Here is a 22149-nt window from a genome sequence, read left to right as displayed (position 1 = left end):
GGGTACCTTCTACGAAAGCTGTGTATAATCTACAATCTTATAGGTGAATTTGGTGCCCTCTTATATAGGCGGCAGGCAGAAACACCAATACTCTACCACAGAACCAGCAGCAATGGATACTGTGAGACGAGGGTGCAATTTTCTGTCTTCAATGGATCTCATTGAGTGCGACTCTGAGAACCAGGGACAACGAAAGAAATGACCATCTAACTGAGCTTAAGAGGTTGGCCAACGTGAGTGCATAACCCCACTACACTGTGTGAGCGGTCAGGGTGATGCACCAGGTATGAAGCCACCCGCATGGCAGCCGCATTTGCCCGCATAACATTTCAAAAATTTCTGAATTAGCTGTCTTCAGTTATGCTGTAGTGTGTGTTAGCTAGCTGGTTAGTCTGCTCTTGTATTTTACTTTTACCACGGCACATTCAGCTCCATCATAAAGCGCACATCTTGTTTCGTGGTGTCTCGTTGATATTTGCAACTGCGTGCAAAAGCCCAATTCCCAGCGCGTTATTCAGGTTTGCATAAAATGACACAGCCCCAAACCCAGCACAAAAAGATACAGTGCTTCGATGTCTCGTAGAAGAGTTCACCACCCGGTGTCTTTTCCCCTGGAAGCGCTCTACTGGCTCGCATTATAGGGTAGGAGAGAGATACAACTAGGAGGTACAGGGTTGCTGCATTCCTTAGGCACTCTGAGCCCCTTTTAACACCTATTTGCGCAAGGCAACCTAGAGCTCACAAACGGACAACATTGATTCTTATCGTATTCTGCGAACCTCAGAGTGTAACAACTAAAACACACGAACAGCCACATCAAAGGAAAAACATTTAACTGATCAATATTAAATGCAGCGAGTGAAATAGATGATTTCGAGGGTAGCTTGGTCCTCTAGGTGGGTTCTCATAGGTGCAGTGCTACAGGCACAATGGATGTCCTCTTTCCCTAGTCCACAGCTCTGTGGAGTGGGAATAAGGTAAGCGAAGAAATTGCTGTAAACGACAGAGCAGGTTGTTTCTCGAAGATCTGACAGGGTTCGCTGTCTGAGAGTCCCCAAAGTAAGGCAGTGGGGGTAACATTCCAGCATATTCCCCCTCTCCCACCTGTCCAATAACAGCTCTGTGGAGTTTATGAAGTCCTAGCTAATACATTTGGAAGCGAACAAGAGACAAGCATCAAAATTTATTTCTTTGCCAACGTGGATCACCTTGCTTTCATCCAAGTGAAAAGGCGGTCTACACATGACAGAGATTAAAGGTAAGCGTCATTTCCATTTGGCTGCCCGTTGATAGGCAAGCACCTTCTGCTGTGAGGAAAGGCATGCGTAAGGCTAACATTCTGCTAGCTTTGCTGGTAGCCCAATTGCATGCTGTAGCTAGCCCTGGGTATGTAAAGCTAGCTGTTGGGAGTTGTGAGACCGATGTCGTTTGATTGAGTCACCATTTGCAAGAAATCAGCTCCTTATTCTTATAATACTTACATGGAATGTTCTAAACTGCAGAAGTGTAACTTTTAGTGTACTTTTCTTTTGGGTGAATACGCACAGGTATTTCCCTCCTGCAAGTCATAGAGCTCCGCAATGGCTCTCTACGTCTTCAGAGGCTAGTTGATACAGTTGCTGAGTACTTTATCAGTACAAACTATATGATGTTTGCCTTGAATAGGGAGTACTGTCACCCTCCTTTTCATCCTCACCCTGTGTGGGGCTGCATGCGCTCTCGTGGCTCGTCATCGCGTGCCATATGCGCAATCAGTGCCTACCACAGGATGAGAGAGTGATTTCCAGAGCAGATAGAGTGTGACTATGTACCTCTGAATGGTTTACTTGCCCCCTCTCCTCTGTCTCCCGTATACGTTCAACAGCAGCCGTCACTCCCTGTTCCCGCATATCCCTATCTCGAGGAGCAAAAGGAAGTTTTTTCATAGTTCAGTACTCCCAGAGGAGTTCTGAGCTATCTTCTTACCCTCGCTAGAATAGCCTCTGCATCTCGTGGCACTCGTCGCACTTCGAAAGGACTCCTTTTTGTTCTGTGCTTATGCTGTAACCATTTCTCCTATTCGAAATTCATCCGTGGACTCCGCGGGTGCGCCCAACCGCGTAACCTGCTTACTCTACTGAACAGTAGCACCTCGGAAAGACACGAGGCGTACAGTGTGTCCATCCTTTTGTCCCGTGGCTGTTGGGGAGAAAGCGTCAGGGTTACTTCTTTCTAGCAGGCTGTGCGCCTCAACACCTCCCGCATGATGCGGAAGAAGGGGGAGGGCAGCGAGTGGCGCCAGGTGAGAAACCTGGATTCCCTCGAGAGCGAAAATGATTCTTACATCGCAGATCTAGAAGCCAGGGTTCAAGGCCTAAAGGAGGTAAGCTGCCAGCTGCGACGGACTTTTCTTCTTCGCTGGTTCTAAATGCTATTGCATTATTGTGCTCATGCGCGCGCTGTCGATGCTGGTACTTTCGTTGGTGGTTCTGCTGCTGCACTTTAGGCTGCTGTGGTCTTACCCTTCGTAGTTTTTTTCTTTGGTGTCAAACGCAGCGCGCCCGCTGTCTTCGCTTGCGCGTCTGCTCTTTCTACTGCTCATGTGGCTGTTTCTGCTTTTCATTTTCATGTGATCCTCGTGAATACGCCTTAGTCGTTCTCCTGGTGTTATTTCCGGTGGTGCTGCTCTTGCAGCACCTTGTTTTGGACCTTATTGCTGCCAATCGTGCTGATTCTCCCATGCATGCGTTGTCTCAATCTCGGCTCCCGCAAACCTAATATGTAAACTATCGTTTTTACTGCTTCCGAACCAGCCGGCTTCAGTTCTCTTATGGTGCTTTCTCCCGGAGAGCCTCCTCTGTGCTACAAGTAACAGTGTAGGGTGAGGTGCGTGCTATGCAGCTGAGCCTGGCAATGCGAGACGAAGTTCAGGCTTCAAACACTCTCCTTGGCACGATGGTGAGTCTGCACCCGAGCAGCCTCATGACCCCCAGTACCAGCAGGAACCCTTTCCCTCTTCGCACTCTTGGGGAAGGTGTGTTCTGGCTGCACTCCTGAGTGGTGGTGGTGGGAAGTCTGCCTGTTCAAAGAGGCAGCACTAAAATGCAAGACCAATCGTTTGATCTAGAGCTTAGCGTTTGTACATGTCGCGTACAGGTTGGACGGCTAGAAGGAGTGCGGGTGTCTGTGCGGAACTCGGTGCGGCGAATGGATCAAATGTTTAAGTCCGGGGTAAGCGTAGGGTTCAAAAAGCTCGGTGGAAGAGTGTAATCTATTGCTGAGGTGCGCTGATTTGAATAGTCCTGAATTGAAGGCATAGGCTTGGCAAGAATGATGGTTATGAGAGGTTGAAATCCGGCATGAGGACTTCTTTTGTATGCTGCAGGGAGGCTGGCACATGCTGCACCTGGCGGCATTCGTTCTCTTTATTTTTCTGATTTTCTATTTCTTCTTTGCAAAGTGATTATTTGAGCCCTTGGGGGTTCAGGATTTGTACAGTGAGGACTCATTGGCAGTTCCTCTGAACCTGCGTGCGCTCCGTCATCGCTCCCAGATAATTTAGAGCCAACATTGATGCTTTACAGTGGGAGATGGCTACCCCGCTTTTTAGCATGATGACCGAATCTCAGGCATTAGGGTTTAGAGATTAGGACTAGGCGTTGATTTTTCGGTTTTGCGGGCAATTTACCGCCTCCTTTTCCTTACCCAGTCATTCGAAAAGCTTACTTTCGCAAGCGCGCGCGGTGGCACATATTAATATTTTTAGGGCTCAATATTTTTGGCATAAGGCATGTGGGACCCTGTCAAGGACTGAGGGGGACGGGGTGCAGGAAGAGGGGGGAGCCGTTAGTGCGAACACTTACCAACTCGACTACACGCACAGCGCTCCGTCAAAACCGCCGAGAACATCATCTCCGACTGCCCTCCACCACCATACAGTGGACTAGGAAAGATTCCCCCATCTCAAGAAAAGGAGAAGCCAAGGCCTTACGGACTGCCACATTGGGAATTGACCAGTTGGGGGCAATGTATGGTGGGCTGAAGTACGAGGGTAGCATGCCGACGCTCCAGGGGTGCTCGCTACTGCTTGTAGGTCTTATTTAATCGTAGCAGTTCTCACAGCCCTAATTATGAGCCCAAGATCAAGGCCTTTCTTTGCTAGACCCTCAAATCGAGGCATTTATCCCACATCGCAGCACTGCCTTTTAAATTTCAATTTGACGATAGTGTGCACTGAAATGAAGCGTTGCGTACAAAATGGCTGGGTAACAGCTCAATAACACTCCCAGCTGTAGACCATTTCGTCGACGGGGCTCTAGAGTCACCGACCCTAATCCGTGAGAGAACGCATACGCCAGCTGTGCGTCAGGAACTCCCATATCTTCTGACCTCTCTCTTGAGTCTCACCGGTGTAATGGCTGTGGTGAACCTCTAGGACAGACACCAAAACGAGCAAAACGAGATCTGACTACATTGAACCGACGTGCGGAGAGAACTTTCAGGGGATCACACTACACTTTGGCATATTCCATTGCATTCCTGATATTTTAGTACAAATTGTCATAGAACTGACTCTTCGGTATGACTGAGATTACTTCTTGTTAGCTGCAGAGTAGAGTTGACTCCATTCGACTAGGAATGATGTTGCATTTCTGTTGTGTGCAAGTGGTAATGAGTGCTCGGAGTACTGAAGAGTGTAGTAACGCACATGCACCCTGGCTATCTCTCTCCCCTCATGCGGAATCGCTGAGGGATGGGGTCAGGGAAAGGGCGCAGTAGTTGAAAGGGCGCTCAACAGACTTTTAATGTAGTGTGTTTGCGACTAGTTGCCTCCAACTGGAAACTCTAAGTGCAGTTTTACATGATGAGGACTATCGACAAATTACGCAACAAATCGCTAGTGGGTCAGACGCTCCGCCGTTCACGAGTTTACTGGTGTGGGCGTGGTATATTAAAATCTTCATTCTACCTCTTCAATGCAGCTTCTAAGTTGCTTCTCAGACACGCGGACACAGCGGAAGCTGGACCTGCAAGCTTGAGGTACCCAACGAATCTGTAACAGTACCCTGGTGTAACTTCGGCAGCAGCAACAGAGCGCCACGTGTTGAAATCGATACCAGCAAGGAAGAGGCCAGTAAACAAAGAGGCGTATGTCTGACTCTGCAAAATATAGTTGGCACTTCCTTCAGTTTCCGTCATCCCTATATGTACGATGGCAGCTTGCACACGACACTGCGCCTACATGTCTTGCGCAGCTGCTCCTCTTAAGACCTTCGCGTCGTTATCAAGCCTCCTTGACCCGCCAAATGCACTCAGAGACGACTTCAACTTGCATAGCAGCCTGATGGTGCTGATTTGCTTAGTAAAATGCTTTACCTTTGCATCCTCACGAAGTAGAGTGTAGGTGGCTTCTACAGCGAGGCAAAGCTGAGGCGTGGCATGTCGCAAACGAGCGTCGCCGAGGAGTGGTTTAGACCAGCTATCTGAGGCTATGAGTTAGGGAAGTTATGGATGGCGCAATGCAGCAAGTTTAATTCTTTACCACTTTGAACCCTCGATGCACTCGACATCCTCTAGCCCCGTCTACCTCTTTACGCCGGGCCCTCGCCACAGTGTTTCTTATTGCGCTTCGTTCTGAAGTTGCTCAACGCGATAGGAGGCCGGTAACTCCCATGTTCAAGGAGTGTGAGAGGCCGCTATCCTTAAAACGATACGTACTGCGTTTGCGCGGAGCACAAGTGCCTACTGGCAAAGGAAGTTTTCTGCTGCGAGTGGCCACCTCTCAATTGCTCTATTTTGATGTTGTTGAAGCGGTAGATGGGTTTCTACGATTGGTTGCTATAACGCTAAGTCATAAGCACCTGTGGAGGGTGAACTCTTTGTCTATAGATTCGGTAATGCTTCTAGGGCACACAAGTTAAGGCGGTGGTGGAAATCACCCTGGTGCCGATCCACAACGAGATTCCAGGCAGTTTGCGAATTTCTCTAGTGTACATGCCTGTGAGGCGCGCCTGTCAACGACGAAATCATACTGCACGATTGCATGCACATGCCCGGAGTGCCCTTAGGATTCAGCAGCCGCTGCCTGCCTGCTGCCCCCAAGCCCAGGCCCAGCTTGTAGATCGAGGGTGAAGCACTTTGGGGGCCCACAGATTGACAGCCCTTACCTTAGCACTTGACTGGGTGTGGTTCTCTTCCGTGCTCTCACTCTCTTAAGGCGTTTGAAGGAGCGCGTTATGGCCAATCAAACACTATCGAGTAGCGCATCGGATATGCAGCACTGCGCAAAGACAGAGGCCAGGCGCGTGGCTGCGAACCGTGCCCACGATTTGAAAAGGCATTCTAGATCAAATTACTTCTGGAGGATACTGCGACGAAGGCGCACCCCATGCTACCGCTATCACCATGAAGAGCCTTGTCTGAACTTGGGACCAGACCCTTCCCTCTTTCTTCCTTCCATCCTCCTCCTCAGCACGGAATATCTGTGCTTAACATGCTGAGGCGCAAGAGGATGCATGTAGATACGGCAGCGGACGGGGCCGCAGTTCTGGCCGAGCCGTGGGACGGTTCTATGGTATCGGGGCAGAAGCACCGTGAATATAAACCAGGATTTCTGCCTATGTCTTTCAAAACCAATTGCAATGGTTCGGATTTTGACCAGTATGGAAGCACACAGGGTCACATGTATGCGCGCGCTCTGGTGCTGCCGCTACTGGAAGGCCAGCGGTCAGTTGGACAAGCCAATCCACGGGAGGCCTTCTTCCAGTGTTAGTGAACTCCAGGCACAATAAAGTAGGGAGTTCACACAAGAAGAACATCTGTTTACGTCAAATCCCCTGCATTTCTATCATGGTGTGCGCGCGGGCACCTAGGGGAGCCACTCTTGCAGCACTCCAGTGTCACGTTGATAGATGTGATGCTGCAACAGCAGCTGGGGAGGAAATACTCCTGCCGTAGACCCCCACAGTTTCTCCAGCAAAATTATCCAGTGCTCAAGGGGCAGTAGAAGCACCAGCGGCGGAGACAGTGGAAGACGCAGTGTCGAGAACAACAGCAGCCCCAGCAACTGCAACAGCGACTAAGGGACGAGCGGCTGCTGAGACGGCGGAGCTCCTCAAAATGGACTCCCCGTAGCTCGACGGGTAGCCACAGAAGCAGCAGCAACTGTAGAGCGCGCGTGGTGGCAGGGGCAGCAGACAGAACGTGGCGTCCTTCTCTGCCACGCCGGCAGAAGCCTGCAGCCTCAGGCATATTCATTGCTCAAGACAACGAGCACGTCGAACACAGCCGCATCGACAGACGCGGCGAAAAATGGCAGCCGTTGCTGCTGCGCTGCTGCAGCCTTTGCAGCAGCAGGTTGTCGATGCTCTCTTGAAGTCTCTGAAGGATCGGATCGGTTACTTTTTCATCTCCGAAGACACACAAGCAAAGATGGGCACGCATCGCCCCCTAAAACACTAACCCCATAAGGCTCCGTAGAGCTCGTTTCGGGAGTTTTCAAAGTTCAGCGGCTTTGCGTGGAGCTCCCCTAGCCAGCATGCAACAATTGCTATCAGCGTTCGAATGTTTTCCTTGTGCAGCCACCCTTTTCTTAGACTGGCCAATACATAGAAGGCTACACCGTTTGACCTCCGACGCTGCATGCGAAAGCTCTACTTCTGTCCCTGTGTCTTGTCGCGCGTGGCGCAGAGGGGTTGCTGGATCGCCTTCACTTGGAGCGCGTTGAGTTTAACGCCGCTCATCTCACAGATGAATTTCGCAGGCACCAGGCAAGCCATTTGAGCGAGGTCGTAGGCATTCCGCTTCTACGCTTCCCTTGAGCATGCAGCCGCCCCTTCACGTCAGAGTTTCCTTTTTTTTCTGCGTCGTGAGCGTCAGAACCACGGCCTAAGGGGGTTCTTCGGCTTAGCTTTAGCGCCTTCGTGGACGTGTGTGTCTGGCGGCTGCGGGTGCCATTAGGGGAGTTGCACTTTTAGTTTCTGCGCGTCTAAGCCAGCCTTGAGGGCCTACATTCTGAGAGACTCCTGTGGTATGCAGATCCCCCTGGAAGTGTCGGGGGGCGGCATTGCAGTGGTTGACGCGCGCCTGTACTTAACGCATGCGCGTCTTGATATTATTGCCGAGCGCTGCGAGTTGCATCTCATTCCGAAGGCGTTTGCAGCCGAATCCGTATGTCTCAAGCCCCAAGTTGGCATCATTTAGCAGTTGGAGGAGCTAGTGTCTGAGCTCTCTTTGCCGTCCACGCACGGCAGCGTAGAAGGGTTGGCATGTTTTTTTCGCCCTTCTTCTTCAGCCTTAGGCGTGAACACGCGCGTGTAAGGAGGGGGTGTCTGCTGCAGGAGGAAACCATCGCTCAGGTGACAGAACGTCAGCTCCAAGAGGTGCGTCCCTTAGAGACTCAGGCTCGCCTCGTGCCTCGGAAATATACCCCAAACCGCAGCTCTCCTGTGCTACAAACCCGTAAAAGCCATCCCCAAAAGACTAAACCGAAACAACCACCCACTCGAGCTTGCGGCCTGTCCGCGGATCGCTGCGCTGCTCCAGGACGCCCCTTGAGGCTGCGTGTTGTTACGACTGCCTGTTGGCGCTGTGCAGGTCGATGCGCATATACGGCAATTCTTCGTACTGCAGAAGCAGCAGGAGCTGAAACTGCGGCTGCAGCGACTGGAGCGGCTCTTGAACAAGCACCAGAGGGACGCGGCAGTGAAAAAAGAACTCGAATTGGAATTCAAAGAAGTGCTGCAACAGCAGCAGGTGGTGCGTGGTGGCTTGTTTGTTTCAGTGTCTTATTCACTCTTGGAGCCTCTAAACTGTGTAGACACGGACGGAGCACTCCTAGTGCCGCTTTTCGACCTTGAGAGACGCACACTCAGGGAACGAGGAGCAGTGGCGAAGGGGAGGGCCTGTGGATTTTAGGCTTTAGGCACACATGTGTATATTTATTTAATATACATGGATGCCAAGCCGTCCTGCGAAAAGCCGTTTGAGGTTTTAAAGGTATTTGGGTGTAGGATGCGAACTATGGCACAGGCCTCGGCAGGAGCAGAGACACCGACGCACTCGATGCTTGAATGGCTTCTGCGCTACTTACCTAACGTGAATTTGAGGTAAGCTGTCGGTGCGAGTCAAGCGGTGCTTGGGGGGAGGGGGGAAGCCGCTTGGCAGCTGGCATGAATGGATATTGAGAGTTCAGACTCAACGCGAGAGGCGTGCGGGTGTTTCGTGGACTGTTGAAGCAAGCTTGCGAAGCTTCAGGGGCTGCAATTTCGCTGCAGACTCGAAGATGTAAAGATCCGTTTGGAAGACGCTGGCGGTTTGTTTGGCCCTCCTGCCACGCTTGAGCTTAGCTTCAAGCGGATCATTTGCAAGGTGCTTCTTAAACCCTGCACCCTTCCTTTGACGCCTCTAAAGCCTTGTTCTTCGCATAGACATCTGTGAAACCGTGAGGCATAGTGTGGCAGCAGCTTCCGAATGCATTGTAGCTGTGCGTCTCGTTCTTCCGAGTCCTTGCAATGCTGCCAAGGCGCAGACCCCCTTTACAGAGCTTACGGCATCGAGTGTGTGTATGTATGTGCCTACGCGTGCATGTGCATCTGTATTATGGGCATGCGTATGTGCTGCGCGGGTATATGTTGCGTGTGGATGTGTATTAATACGTATGCGCAGCGTGGGTATGCGTTGCGTGTGGGTGTGTGCATTAATATGTATGTGCATGTGTATGGGTATTAGTGTGTATGTGTATTGATGTGTATGTGCATGTGCATGGGTATTGATGTGTATTAATGTGCATGTGCATGCGTATTATAACGTGTATGTGTCTGCATGTGTATTGATGTGTATTAATGTGTATTCCGCACAGCCAGCAGCTTCCAAGGTTCCTTGGGGCTTTGAGTGGGGAGACAGCACTGCTGGAAGGTCTTCTTCAGGCGATCCGTCGGGAGCGGCTGCATGCGTTGTGCTTGGGCCTGAGCATGCATTGCCTGAGGTGCGAGGTTCTCTCGCAGTGGACGTTTTGGTGAGGCAGCCTAAGCTCTCGATCAGCAAGAAGAGCAGCAGGGATGAGCCGGAGCTGTGGACAGACGTGTTAGAGACCTCCGAGCTGCAGCTGCACCTGCTGATTGCGCGTGAAACGGATGCCACTGCCACAAGCAGCGCTAATAATAACAACAACAGCAATGCTGCCGCTAGCGAGCAGCGGGATCCCCTCCGATGTCGGGTGTCGGTGCATCTGCTTGCTGGTGAGCGTGTAATGCTGTCCTTTGACTCCTTCTCGCTGTTCTACGCGGTGTGTGCTGCCAACAAGCTTGATCACCTCCACATACTCAAGCTGCTCAGCGCCTATAGACCGCCGGTAAGAGCTCCAGAAGCGTCTTCAGTGCTCCCCATCTTGAGCTTCCTGGGAGTCTGCCGCGTCTGAATGCGGCCTTGGAAGGGCCCTGTGTGCTGCTGGATTTCCAGAGTCAGCTGCATGCAGCACGTTGAGGATGCCGCGTGGGGTTGTCTCTCTTGTTCGAAGCTCGGCAGCTTCACGTGGGGTCAAAGACACAGTCCGACGCTTGCCTGCTGCTTGTAGGGAAGGCCTACCAAGTGCCCTAAGGCGTGGTGGCTTTTGTCAAAGATGTACACGCGGCTCCTGCGGAGGGAAAGAAAAGGCAGCGATGACTTCTTTACGCAGACAGAAGAACGGATTATGCACATGAAGCGGTTAGCGTCTTGGGGAGGTGGGGTGGCTTGAGAGGGGGGGGTGGAGACAAAGGGAGGGATGGGGGGGGTGGCGGGGGGAACCTCAGGTGTGGAAATAGTTTGAAGTATCCTCGCGAGGTTGGAACGCCTAATCGGCAACAAGGCTTCTGGTTTTGCAGCTTTGCATCTCGCGCTTGGCGCTTGTGCCGGTGTGCATGAGTCTGCAGGTTCATCCGCCTGTTCAAAATCCTGTTGGTGCAGCATTGGGAAGAGCAGCAACTGCAGCAGCAGCAGCAACAACAGCAACAGCAGCCGATTCCAGCGCTTGGGGAGGTCTTGGCCCCCGTGACGTCTCGATATCTCCAACACCAGAAGCAGCAGCAGCAACAGCAGAAAGGGGAGCGACGGCGGCAGACAGTTAGCCAGCAGGAGTCTGACGATCTTTTTCTGTTGCTGCAGTTTGCAAGACGTCCAGTTGCAGCCATGGCTGTCTGGGTGCTCATAGCGTCTAGGGAAATGGAGGCAGCAAGGGAGGCTCTCGAGCAAAGAGGAGATCCTGATCTTCAGGTGTACCAGCAGGCTGCGCGGAAGCTGCGGCAGCTGAGGCAGCAGCACGCCTTCCTGCAGCAGCGGCAGCAAGACCTAGAAGGCCACACTCCGGCAACCTTCCTGCAGCAAAAGCAGCAGCAGCAAAAGCAGCAGCAAAAGCAGCAGCAGCAGCAGCAGCAACGAGCTCCGAGGCCAGAGGAAGACCTCGCCGCAGAGCTGCAAGCGAACGAGAGCGAGCAGCAGCACCTCCTGCAGCAGCTGCAAGGCGGCGTAAAGGCAGCCTTGACAAACAAGATAGTCTCTTTCTTTTCAACCCCGAGCTCCTTCTGTCAGGAGGCGCGCGCCGCAGCAGTAGCTGTAGAACAGGGACGTGCAGCCTTGCAGCACCAGCTGTTGCAGCTGCAGGGGCCAAGAGCCACCAGCCTTCGCGACAGCGGCGCTAGGCTCACTGAGATGTACAGACAGCAGCAGCGCGCCGCAGCGGCTCGGTGCCGCGAAATCGAATCCCACAGAGACACCTGGAGGGTCTCAAAACACCGCATGCTGCTGTGGGCGGAAGTGCTCGGCGCCTACGAATCGCTGCTGCCTTCCCCAGCTGCCGATGCACTGCTAGACAGCACGGCTCTTGCGGATCTTCTGGAGCAGCACAGGCGTCGGCAGCTCGAGGAAAACTTCGGTCTTGAACTTGAGAAGCACAGCAGCGGACTAGTTCCAGTGTTTACCCGGAAGGCCACACGCATTTCCCCTCCAGCGTCTGTTGCGGATGACGCCGCAGCGCCTGCTGCTGGCGGTGGTGTCTCGTCAACAACTGGCGACATCAGAGAGGCAGCTGCGAGGGACAGACGGCTCGATTCGCGGGAGCAGCAACAGGCGCCTCGGCAGCAGCTCGGGAGACGACCCAGAATCTCCGCCGTGCAGGGTGGACAGAGGGAGCAGCAGCAGCAACAGCAGCGGCAGCTCTTGACAGCTGCGGCAGAAGCCGCGGCAAGTCTCCCGAGTCTGCTCTTGAACCTTGCGAAGACATGCGATCTGCCATTACGCGCAAGCCTCCACAGGTGCAAAGCCGGTGTCCTCTTGCGCAGTGTTGCCTTGCGATTAGCCCCCCTCGTGACGCTAGACACGTGGAAGCGTCAGTTCCAAATGCAGCAGCAAGGGCAAGCGTGCTCGCAGCAACAGCAGCAGCAGTTGGAGCAGCAGCAGTTGGAGCAGCACCAGTGGCTGCTCTTTGAAATCGCTGATGCAGCTGCAGAATTACAAACCTTGGACGGGGCCTCGCTGCTCCTGGCCATACGTTCTCTGGAGCTTCACTTGTGTCATGGAAGGATCTCCGTTCAAAGGCAAACCAGCAACAGAAGTACTGACGCCAGCGCTTGTTGGTGGCAGTGCTGTTTCAAAGAGCTTGAAGCTGTGCCGCAGCTGCGGATCATGCAAAATGGGGCCGGTAGCAGCTGCAACAGCGGCAGCAGCATCAATAGCTTTGAGGAGCCTGCAGCAGCCGCGCAGCAGCAGCAACAGCAGCAGCAGCAACAGCAGCAGCAGCAGCAGCAAGAGCGGCAGCAGCAAGAGCGGCAGCAGCAAGAGCGGCAGCAGGTGTTGCTAGGCAGCATCCCTGCTGCATCAGCATCAGGAGCGGCAGGCAGCAGCGATCTTGGAGGCAGCGGGCATAGCCAAAGAGGGATCGGCAACGCCTCGAAGTCGAGCATCTGGAAAAGTGCAGTGGACGCAATTGGTGCTGCGGCAGGGGCAGCAGCAGCAACTGCTGCAGCAGCTGCTTCAGCTGCTGCTGCGGAGTCGACAGGGACCCTCGTCAGCAGCGCTGCGGATGTAGAAGGAGGATTTTCACTTTCCAGCGGTGTCAGCATGAGCAGCAGCAGCAGCAGCCTGAGGGAGGCAAAAGTCGCCTTCCAGGAGTCGGTAAAGAGAGGAACGCAACTTAACCAGCAGCTTCAGAAACGTCTGTCCTTCCTCTTGCTCCACTTGACCTCCCTGCCGCTACTGCAGCAGCAGCAGCAGCAGCAGCAGCAACGGCCTCTGCTGCGCATCGGCCTTCCCCTCTACCTCCAGGCGACTGCCAGGATCCAGCATGTTTGGGGCTGCATGCAGATGAAGAATGTGGAGACAGTGCAGCTGCAGCTGCAGCAGCTGCTGCTGTCCATCGCTGGCGCTATCGTGGCTGGCGGGAGGGCAGGAGACTTCACGTCATGCGCAAGGTAGGTGTGCAGAGGCCCCTTCCCCACCCTCTTCGAGGCTGCTTGAAGCGCTTCGTGAGAAGTGGCGGCTGCTTGCCTATGTGTACGCCACGCTGCTAAGGCTTCTGCCGCTGCCGCTGTTTCTCTGCTGCAGACGCGGTGACTCCGTGGCCTTTTTCGGCGGGCTGCTTACGGCTTACAAGAGGCACAACGAGCAACTCCTGCAGCTGTATCGGCAGCAGCTGGAAGAGCAAAGACCCCTCCCAGGAAGCATGCAACGCGGCGAGAGTCCTCTTGCTGCTGCCGCCACTACCGAGCAGCGGCAGCTGCCGCGCGGCGAAGAAGGTCCCCTCACCTCACTGGCTGCTCTTCCTGCCGCTAAGCGCCCTGCAGCTCTGGATATCTCCTATGTAACAGGTGCAGCTGCTTGGGGGGTTTGGTCTGGTAATGCTGCTAGTTCCGCTGTTATTTCTGTTTTGGCTAGTAGATCCCGTCGGAGGAGGTGCTCCTGCTAGTGCCGCGCTAGTGGGCGTCTCGTCCTTTGCTGCCTGCTGCGCTCATGTTGCAGATCGGCTAGCTGCTGCTTCCGAGGCTGCGATCGCGAAGCAGCAGGCAGAAGAGGGCCTGTTGCAGCAGGCCTCCTATGCGGAGAGGGCGGCGTTTGAGCTGGAGACGCCACATCTTTCTGCTGCTGCTTGTCCTCTGTCCCCTGAATTGCATGCGCTGCTGTCTCTCATCGGTCTGCGCGTGCGGGCAGTCCTGCCGTCCATACAGATCTCCGTGCAGCAGCAGCAGCTGCTGCTGCCCATCAACGACGGAAGCGGCAGCAGCACGTGGGAGAGTCCGTACGAGAAGACGCCTGCGGGGGGGGCAACAGACGCTTCCAACGACACTCAAGGAAGCGCTGCAACGGCCTCTCAAGCAGCAGCAGGCACCGCCGTTCAACCTGGAGCGGCAGAGATCCTGAGCATCGCTGTGCGCGAGCAGGATCTCGCAGTATCCCTTAGCAGCAACAGCAGCAGCAAGCAGCCTGTGCTGCGTGCTTCGGTCGGAGGCGTCCTTACAGCAGCGTGTCCTTCCCCAGCGAGCCTGCTGCAGCAGCTGCCCCTGCTGCTGCAGCTGCTGCAAAGTCGATATGAAGGGCTGCATGCGTTGCTGCTTCTGCTGCTGCCGCCAACGTGGACGGCGATGAGAGCGCCGGAGTTCTTGCAGCTGCTGCAACAGCAGCTGCAAAAAAAGGCGCAGTCAGAAGGGATCGACACCCACAGGTCATCTCCCACCAGCTGTGTGTGGGCAGAGACAGTCTACAAAGTGGTCAGAAGTGTTGCCGAGCAGCAGCAGCAGCCACTGCTGCAGAAGCAACTCGGATCGCAGCAGCCCGAGCTTGAGCGAGAAGCCGTTCCTGAGGAGAGACGACTCAGCGAAGACCTTGTGCTGCCCCTATTTCCTGTTGCTCCGTCCTTTGAAAGCCGCTTGGCTGCTTCCCCTGCTGCTGCTGCTCCTTCAGCGTTCCCTCCCGCCGTTGCGGCTCGGCCTGCTCAGCGTATCCTTACTGCTGGTGGCGCCACGAAGCAACTCGATGTTGCTGCGGCTGCTGCTGCTGCTGGCATCCATCGACTGCCCTCCACTGAAGCAGCAGCAGCCCCTGCTGCTGCTGCACGCCAGGATCGGGCTGCCCTTTCTCCGAGATCTTCTCCCGTCCTGCGAGCTGCTTCGAAGGCAGCAGCCCCCCAAACTACTGCAAAAATGCCTGTCCGCAGTGCTGTTTCTGAGGCTCTGGCAAGCAATGCAGCCGCTCTTACGTCGGTTTCAGCAGCAGCAGACGAATTGGACGCCCCCAAGGTATCTGCAGCACCTGCAGCTGATGCTGCAGCAGACGGCGAAGCAGCATCTCCTCGGGAGGCTGAGAGCACCAAGAAGGAGGCCGCGGAGTATGCCTCAAGTCTCCCTGCTACTGCGGCTCTACCTGCATGTCGCGTGGATGCCGCAAAACAAACACCTTTGGCAGTCTCCCAAGCTCCAAATCCAGCCTCCCCCCTTGCACTAGAGGCGGTCCCTCCTGCAGCGGCCGTGGGGAGGCCTGGAGCAGCACACCCGACTGCAGCAGCGGGCAAAACTTTACTATCGGGTGATATATCACTCCCCCATGCAGCTGCAGGAAGATCGAGGGCTGCAATTGCAGTGGCATCGCCGGAAGAGCCGGAGGGGGCGAAAGCTGCAGCCACCTCCCAGAAACAGCGAGACGCTCTGTGCAAAGGACCTCCAGGGGTTGCTGCAGCCGCACCAGCGCGCGTTGTCAAGGCTGCAGCAACGAGTCGGCAGCAGCAGCAGCAGAAGAAGACGCAGAAACCTCTGTTGCAAAAGCCGCAACCGCCTCACAAACAGCAGCAGCATGGGCAGCAGCAGCAGCATGGGCAGCCACAAGGCCAACAGCAAACGAAACGACAGCGGGAGCTGCAACAGCAAACGCAGCAGCAGCAGCAGCAACACGTGCCCCATCCCGTGTTTGCTTGCCGAGTTTCTGGCGTCACCCCTCGCGCTGCGTTACAAAGAAGCTTGGAGGAGGCTGAGGCTGTCAGGGAGAAGGAGCGGCCGAGCTCCCTGACTCCCAAAACATCGATGCAGCAGCAGCAGCAGCAAGCTGCGGCAGGCCTAAATACGCTGGGGCTTAGAAGAGTCAAGGGCACTGATGCTTTCGTCATGTTCAAATAGCCCTTTGAAGCACAGTGTACGCTGCTCCGTCCCTCCTACTTACCTTGGGGGATACCGGCTGGCGCTGCAGCACAAGGCATGAGGTGCTGTGCAGCTGCCACAGCAGAAGCGAATCTGTGCGGGGTGCATTTAGTTGCTGCTGGCTTAGCTGGTGATTGCAGCGACCGCAGCCGATGCAGAGAAACCTGCTAACACTACTAAGCCTGCAGTGGCTGCTGCTACTGCGCAGTATGAGAGAACACGGGATGAGTCTGCTCTCCGAAGCTTCAGCGTCCTTGACGTCCGCATCTCTTATTAGTTCTCCCTAAAATACCCTGAAACACAAGACTCTCCTCTAGTGCTTAGGCCTTAGGAACGGGCTTTAGGCATTGTCTCCGAGGCTCTCAGTCGTGCGCCCCGAAAAAAATGACTTCCTTGTCACACGATCGGGCTATAATAAGCCTGCAGTGCTCAACACCATGCGTAAGTCTGCCTTTAAAGATGCTACGGCCCCCAAACCACCCTCCTCACCATCACACCACAGCTGCAGACTGGACAAACATCAACAAGGCCGTTTGCCAACATGCCGTTTTGCGGCTTCTGTGTGCGCTTCAACTTTAGTGTCAGCGCGCTGAAAATTAGGGTCCTAGAATATGGGCTGTGCCTTTTGGAGTTTATTCCCTTTGATGGATCGCTAGCCGTGGGCGGACTTTCTGTTAACGAGACTCGAGACTCCGCCACCGTCGCAGCATCCTCACGCATCTAAAATATGTATCTATACTAGTAAAAGTACACATCACCTTTGCATTTTGCGATACACTGTTTTAGCTTTAATTTTTCAAAGCGGTAGCGCCACCAATAAGCCGTCGAGAATGCGAAGGCAAGCCTCCTTCGTGCACGTCGATGTCCGTTGTGCTTTGGGAGGTGACCGCCAGGTACACGATTCTCTTATAGGCACACATCCACGCCTGATGCACCTGCGTAGCGAGCTTCTATACGGCTTCTGTCGCTAGAATTCATATTTAAAGGCTCAGAAACTACCAAAGGAGGCAGAATCGCAAGTGTTTTTCGAGAGGAAGCGCAAAACAGGAGCCCAAAGCGACATCCTAGGGCAGTCCGCGTCTGCTCTGAAGCAGCTGCAGCAGCGGCGCCGGGAGCAGCAGCCTTAAGGAACTCTGTCCCTACGGAGTTTAATTTGCCTCCGTTTTTAGTGGAGCTTAAACTCGTTCCATGGGGCCAATGTCTAAATTTGCCACACCAATCATGGTCGCAGGTCTTCGGGCAGTAGCTGCTCCAGGACGGGCAGTACTTGCAAGCATCGCGAGACTCCAAGATTTCCGCCTTCTCTAGCCTTCCCAGCACCAGCCAGTGAATTCTGCAAGAACATCGCCACCTCGTCGGCGCAACCCTGAAAGGGTTCATGAACACACTTCTCCCCCGGTCGAGGGGTAGCCCCCAGCTGCACATTACAGCGACAACACTAGATTTGTTAGTATTGGGACTACATCTTTAGTATCCTGGCAAGCTGAGAGATTTTCCTGAACCTGCTTGGAGCAGCAGAGCCACCAGGAGCAGCCGCAGCCATACTTCAGCCGGCAGAGGAGGAGCAGCTGCAGCGCTGGCAGCTGCACATTCTGTGAAGGACCCCTTATCACAACTGCCTGCAGAAACAAGCACAGGCACAGCGCACACAGAATCAAGCGCAGACCAAAGCACCAACACAGAAGTAGGAGCGCCGGCTGTATGTGTCTCGGCGGCACGAGCGGCAGCAGCAGCAGCAACAGCAGGAGCTAGAAGAAGCGAAGCAGCAAACCAAAGGAGTGCTACGACAGCGAGAGTCACAGCGACGAAGGTCGTGGCATTTGGGTCGGTGTCTGGTGGTGTTTTTGTACAATTCCCAGAATTCCATCGACGAGAATAGGAGCAGGTGCAGCAAATGAAGAAAACCACAGCACAGCTTCTGGAGGAGGGCCATGACTTTAAACCGTTGAGGATCCTTCACCTCCATGGGTGGGATGCCATTGTGATGGCTGTTTCTGCTTCTCCCTCTGCTTCTGCTCCTGATGCTGTGCAGAGGGAGTAGTGACCCTACGACCTAACTATTCAACAAACCTTGGGTATCACTGCTGCGATTCTCGTACCTGAATTGTTTACGAAGGATCTGATGCCATGCTTTTTCTCCCGTTGGTTTTCTGTGCTGATTTGCTACCCCAGCATCGATGCGGGCCCCCGCAGTACACTTGCACGGCAGTTGCGCCGGTTGTACGGGTACAGCAACACACGAGGAGGTGCCTATACATCTGAGCTGCTGCTCAGGGAAGTCGTCTTTTTCTCTTCACTCACCGTTGGGTTTATTCTCCTCGGTCTCCTTGCGTCCATTATGTAAGTAGGATCGTAACGCATGCGTCTATGGGCAGGTTGTTCCTTTTTGCGTTTCTGGAGTTGCATTTGCTGCCGCAATGGACATGCATCTCTTAGTGCATAGTTGGATGTATTCATGTGTGACAGGAACGGCGGCTGCTGCTGCCAGTCATCCTTGTGTTTGTAGCATCTCTGTGCTCGTGCGGGTGCTGCTGAAGCCGCTCATTCTGTTGCTGGTGCATTAAGGAGCTCGGTCTATGAGCTACACTTTGTTATGGGACTTCCGTATTTGTGGTGTTGTCGATTGTGTCAGACTATGCTGGATTGCGGCTGCTCCTTGGATCGGAGGCGTCGTTACGGGTGTCTCGGTAAGGCAGTATCGCCGTCCTGGTTATTGTTGTCGTGTCTTACGGTTGCTGCTTCTAGCTCGACACCATTATACTTGGCTCAGCGGCACTCTTTTGCACATTGCTGGTGCTGCAGCGGCTGCTGCTGTTGTTGGGTTCATGGTTTCGGCTTTGCCTGTTGCTGCAGTTGGCAAATGCCCAGGCCCCCAATTCTTTGGGTACAGATGGTGTTGCTCTTGCAGTGTGTTGGGTTCTTGTACTGCTGCAGCTGGCTTTAGGCGCCTTGTTGGTGTTTCTTGCATCTCTGGGCATTCCGCATCTGATGCTCTCTGTAGCGCGCAACCGCGCCATGAAGGCCTTCACAATGTTTCGCCCTAATGCGATCGTGGCGTCTTCCTTCGGCTCTGTGGTTCTGTTTCACATGTCGATTCCCAAGTTGCCGCTAGTACATTGCACATATCTCGACGTCCCTTTCGTTTTCTGCCTGCCCTCCTGTCATCCTCTTTGCGGGTCTGCGCGTATGGTGTGTCATCTTTCTGATTTCTTGCTTTTTCTCCCTCGGCTCTCTCGGCTTCTCTATCCCGTGCCTCTGACCCTGTCAGTATGGTCGTTTAGGGCCGTATGCTGGCATTCAAATTCTCGGTTGCGGGCTGCAGGTAGGATGAAGCCGCAAGGAGTACCGTGGCGCGTCCTTGTTGCTCGGTGCCTCTCAGCCCTTGTGCTTCTGGCTCTTTGCCAGCTCTGTGTCCCCCCCTGTGCCAAGTGGCTTCTTTCGTGCTTCTTCATTCACTGATGTTGAGCCAATGTATATGTAAATTTTTCTTGTGGCTTTTGGCATGGTTCGCTGTACGCGCCAACTTCTTTTTATGCCTTCATTGATTCACCTCCTACGGCAGGCCCTCTCTGTATTCCCCTTGATGATCTTGCTTAGCCTCAAATGCCACCATTTAGCAGCAGCAGGCCCAGTATTTAGGTGCTCAGGGACACAATCTTCCTCTCCCTGCGTGACTGCATACCTGTGTTCTTCCTTCTGCCTCGGTGCTTTGCGTTGCAGCTGCTGTTGTTTCCTGCTCAAGAGGCCCATCGCAGCTTCTTCGCTTCAGCGTCTACGTACTCCCTCAAGAAGTGGCCATATGTCCTTTTGGTGCAGGCAGCAGATTCCCGTGGCCAACGGAAGCAGCTTGAAGACTCTCTGCAACTGATTGAAACTGTACAAGCCGGCAGAGGACGACTCGAGATTCTTGGTACTAAGAGACTCCACACAAGATGATACACCAGATCCTTACTTCCAGATTTTTGCCCATGGTTTCTAGCGTGCAGTGTAACGGAACAAAAAGGTTTATCACCCTGAGCCTCTCGCCAAGCCACACACTGCCTAGACTCACTCCGCACGAACGCTATTTACCACCAACTAGTCTTACTGGCTCAATAAGCCTCAATCCCCGTATCATTCGACAATTGTGGTAGGGCGTCTATCCCTGCACCCGGGGAAGCGTTTCAACCGGGATCTCCAAGGCCTAAGGAGAAAACTTACCCCTTTTGTTGCCTTGTTTCTTATCCTAGCCATCTCCTGCTGTGTTGCTGCCCGCATTCAGAGACTGGAGGTGGCTCACTAAAGAAGATTGACGATGCCGACCTCAGGTACATCAACTGTAGGACCCGAACAATGTCTAAGCCATAATAATCCAACCTGTTTGTTCTGCTGGAGTCGTTACGGCTGTGCGGACTTCTCGATACAGATGGAGCACGCGCCCTGTGCGCTGGGTTAGTGGGCTGCTACCGGGGTGTACGTGCCTGGTAACTTCTTTGCAACAACGGCAGCAACTGCAAGAGCACGCGTGGTGGCAGAAGCGCGGTGTGGGGTGCTGTGTGTTGCGAAGGTCGTGGATAGAGGAGGTATTTGAGAGAGGCCGGGACCAAGTGCTGCAGCTATCTGCCTCGGGGGTAAAAGATATGGATACTTCTCTCTTCCTTCACACAGGGGGGACGCCGTTGGCACAGCCAAGCAGCCCTAGAACCACCAGTGTAGATGCACTGTCGCAACAGCTCTCCGCTGCATCCGATTCGCAGGCGTAAGCAGCTATGTGTTCAGCAGTGGTTGCTATGTGTGCCCCCCCGGACTAGCGCGCAGAACTAGCCGCAGCGAGCAGCAGGGGCCCAGTAGTGAACGGCAGGGCCGTTGTCGTTGGCATTTTCGTCTCCAAACTACGATCACTCACCATAGAGATAGCTCGCGACGTCAGTTTAGTCAGGTAGTATGATATTTGACACCGAGTTTGCGAATGCCCGGCGATCCTGCAGTTCTTCATCTCCCCAGTTGGCTTTATTTGTGTTGTTCGCCGGTGTACATATAAGCGATTGCGTAGAATCCTGATAAACTGGTTAGCCATCTAGCTAGCTATGCACACCAGCGCTCAAGCTCCACGTGTGGTGAGGCCGTCAGACAGCCATCCTTGCCTACAGTTGTATGCTCCCTTGGCTGCCTGGCTAGCCGCATGAAAAGCTTGCCGGCGCGGGCTCTTCCGTTGGTCCATTTAGGTAGCCGCGTGAGCAGCTGGCTGTGCGCGATCCTCTGTCGAGGTAGCCGCCTAGTAAATTAACCCAATTGGGCACGCAAGTGAGAGGCTTATATTGGCTCGCGAAGGGCTTTGACTCCTGACAGCATTTCCGGTTAGTGGAAGAAATATTTCTGAATTTTGCGAGTGTTGGGTCTTAGTTTCACGTAGAGTATGGTCCACGACGCTGAGTTGTGTAGCAATTAGCCGGAATAGCGATTCATATAGCTAAACCGATGCTCCAGCGCGGCAGCAACGGCTCGCCAAACGTATAAAAGCCCAAGTAGCGACTGCGCTTTAATAAGGCTTTTGCCTAAATTACGCGCGCTACCCATCTAGTGCCCTAGTTCTGCAGTCAGTACGCACATAGGCGTGTCGGCAGTGTACTGAACTGCAATGACCCCCTGAGAATGCCTTTTCACAGTTGACTGGACTGCACGTTTACACTGCATGAAGCTGCACCAGCCTTGTAAGTCTGGTTGTACGGCTAACGGCTTTTTTGGTTTTTTCTTTGAGTTACCTTCATGTGGTGTTGCCCGTTGCTTCCTCGCTGCGCACGCGCCGCGGGATTGAAATACAGCTGCTCAAAGAGGGCGTCGTGCTACGCAGCAAGAAGCAACAGCAGCTGCACCGCCGCAGCCCCTACCGGGGGTTTCCAGTTGCCATTTTGGTGAGGATTTTTGGTGGGAGTATGAATGTGGTGGTGATGCGAAGGCGTGTGCCCCATGCCGACCCAGAACTCATCGCTTGGATGAGCTGCAGGCCTACAATCGATGCTAAAATAGAAGGAGTACG

The 22149-nt window shown here is 54.0% G+C and overlaps 3 protein-coding genes across 3 annotated transcripts; all 3 read left to right on the top strand.

The window, feature by feature from the left end:
* Positions 1 to 2242: 2242 nt before the first annotated feature.
* On the top strand, positions 2243 to 3442 carry LOC34623220 (protein transport protein bet1). Its single transcript, XM_026336507.1, has 4 exons — positions 2243 to 2362; positions 2881 to 2937; positions 3136 to 3210; positions 3365 to 3442. The coding sequence occupies exons 1-4, from the start codon at positions 2243 to 2245 to the stop codon at positions 3440 to 3442; spliced, it is 330 nt and encodes a 109-aa protein (XP_026192292.1).
* Positions 3443 to 10463: 7021 nt separating this feature from the next.
* On the top strand, positions 10464 to 16726 carry LOC34624156 (ice-structuring glycoprotein). The gene is made up of 10 exons (XM_026336516.1): positions 10464 to 10650; positions 11230 to 11277; positions 11347 to 11426; positions 11545 to 12056; positions 12707 to 12811; positions 12924 to 13151; positions 14870 to 15242; positions 15321 to 15701; positions 16261 to 16375; positions 16560 to 16726. Exons 1-10 carry the CDS (start codon positions 10464 to 10466, stop codon positions 16724 to 16726), a joined length of 2196 nt encoding a protein of 731 aa, XP_026192301.1.
* Positions 16727 to 18709: 1983 nt separating this feature from the next.
* Positions 18710 to 20875, top strand: LOC34618170. The gene is made up of 5 exons (XM_026336515.1): positions 18710 to 18820; positions 18987 to 19244; positions 19854 to 20043; positions 20395 to 20440; positions 20680 to 20875. The coding sequence occupies exons 1-5, from the start codon at positions 18710 to 18712 to the stop codon at positions 20873 to 20875; spliced, it is 801 nt and encodes a 266-aa protein (XP_026192300.1).
* The last annotated feature ends 1274 nt before the right edge of the window (positions 20876 to 22149 follow it).

This window comes from Cyclospora cayetanensis, unplaced genomic scaffold, assembly GCF_002999335.1.
Source record: "Cyclospora cayetanensis isolate NF1_C8 unplaced genomic scaffold, CcayRef3 CcayRef3_contig_130, whole genome shotgun sequence".
Classification (NCBI taxonomy): domain Eukaryota; phylum Apicomplexa; class Conoidasida; order Eucoccidiorida; family Eimeriidae; genus Cyclospora; species Cyclospora cayetanensis.
This window is presented reverse-complemented; position numbering and strand designations above follow the sequence as displayed.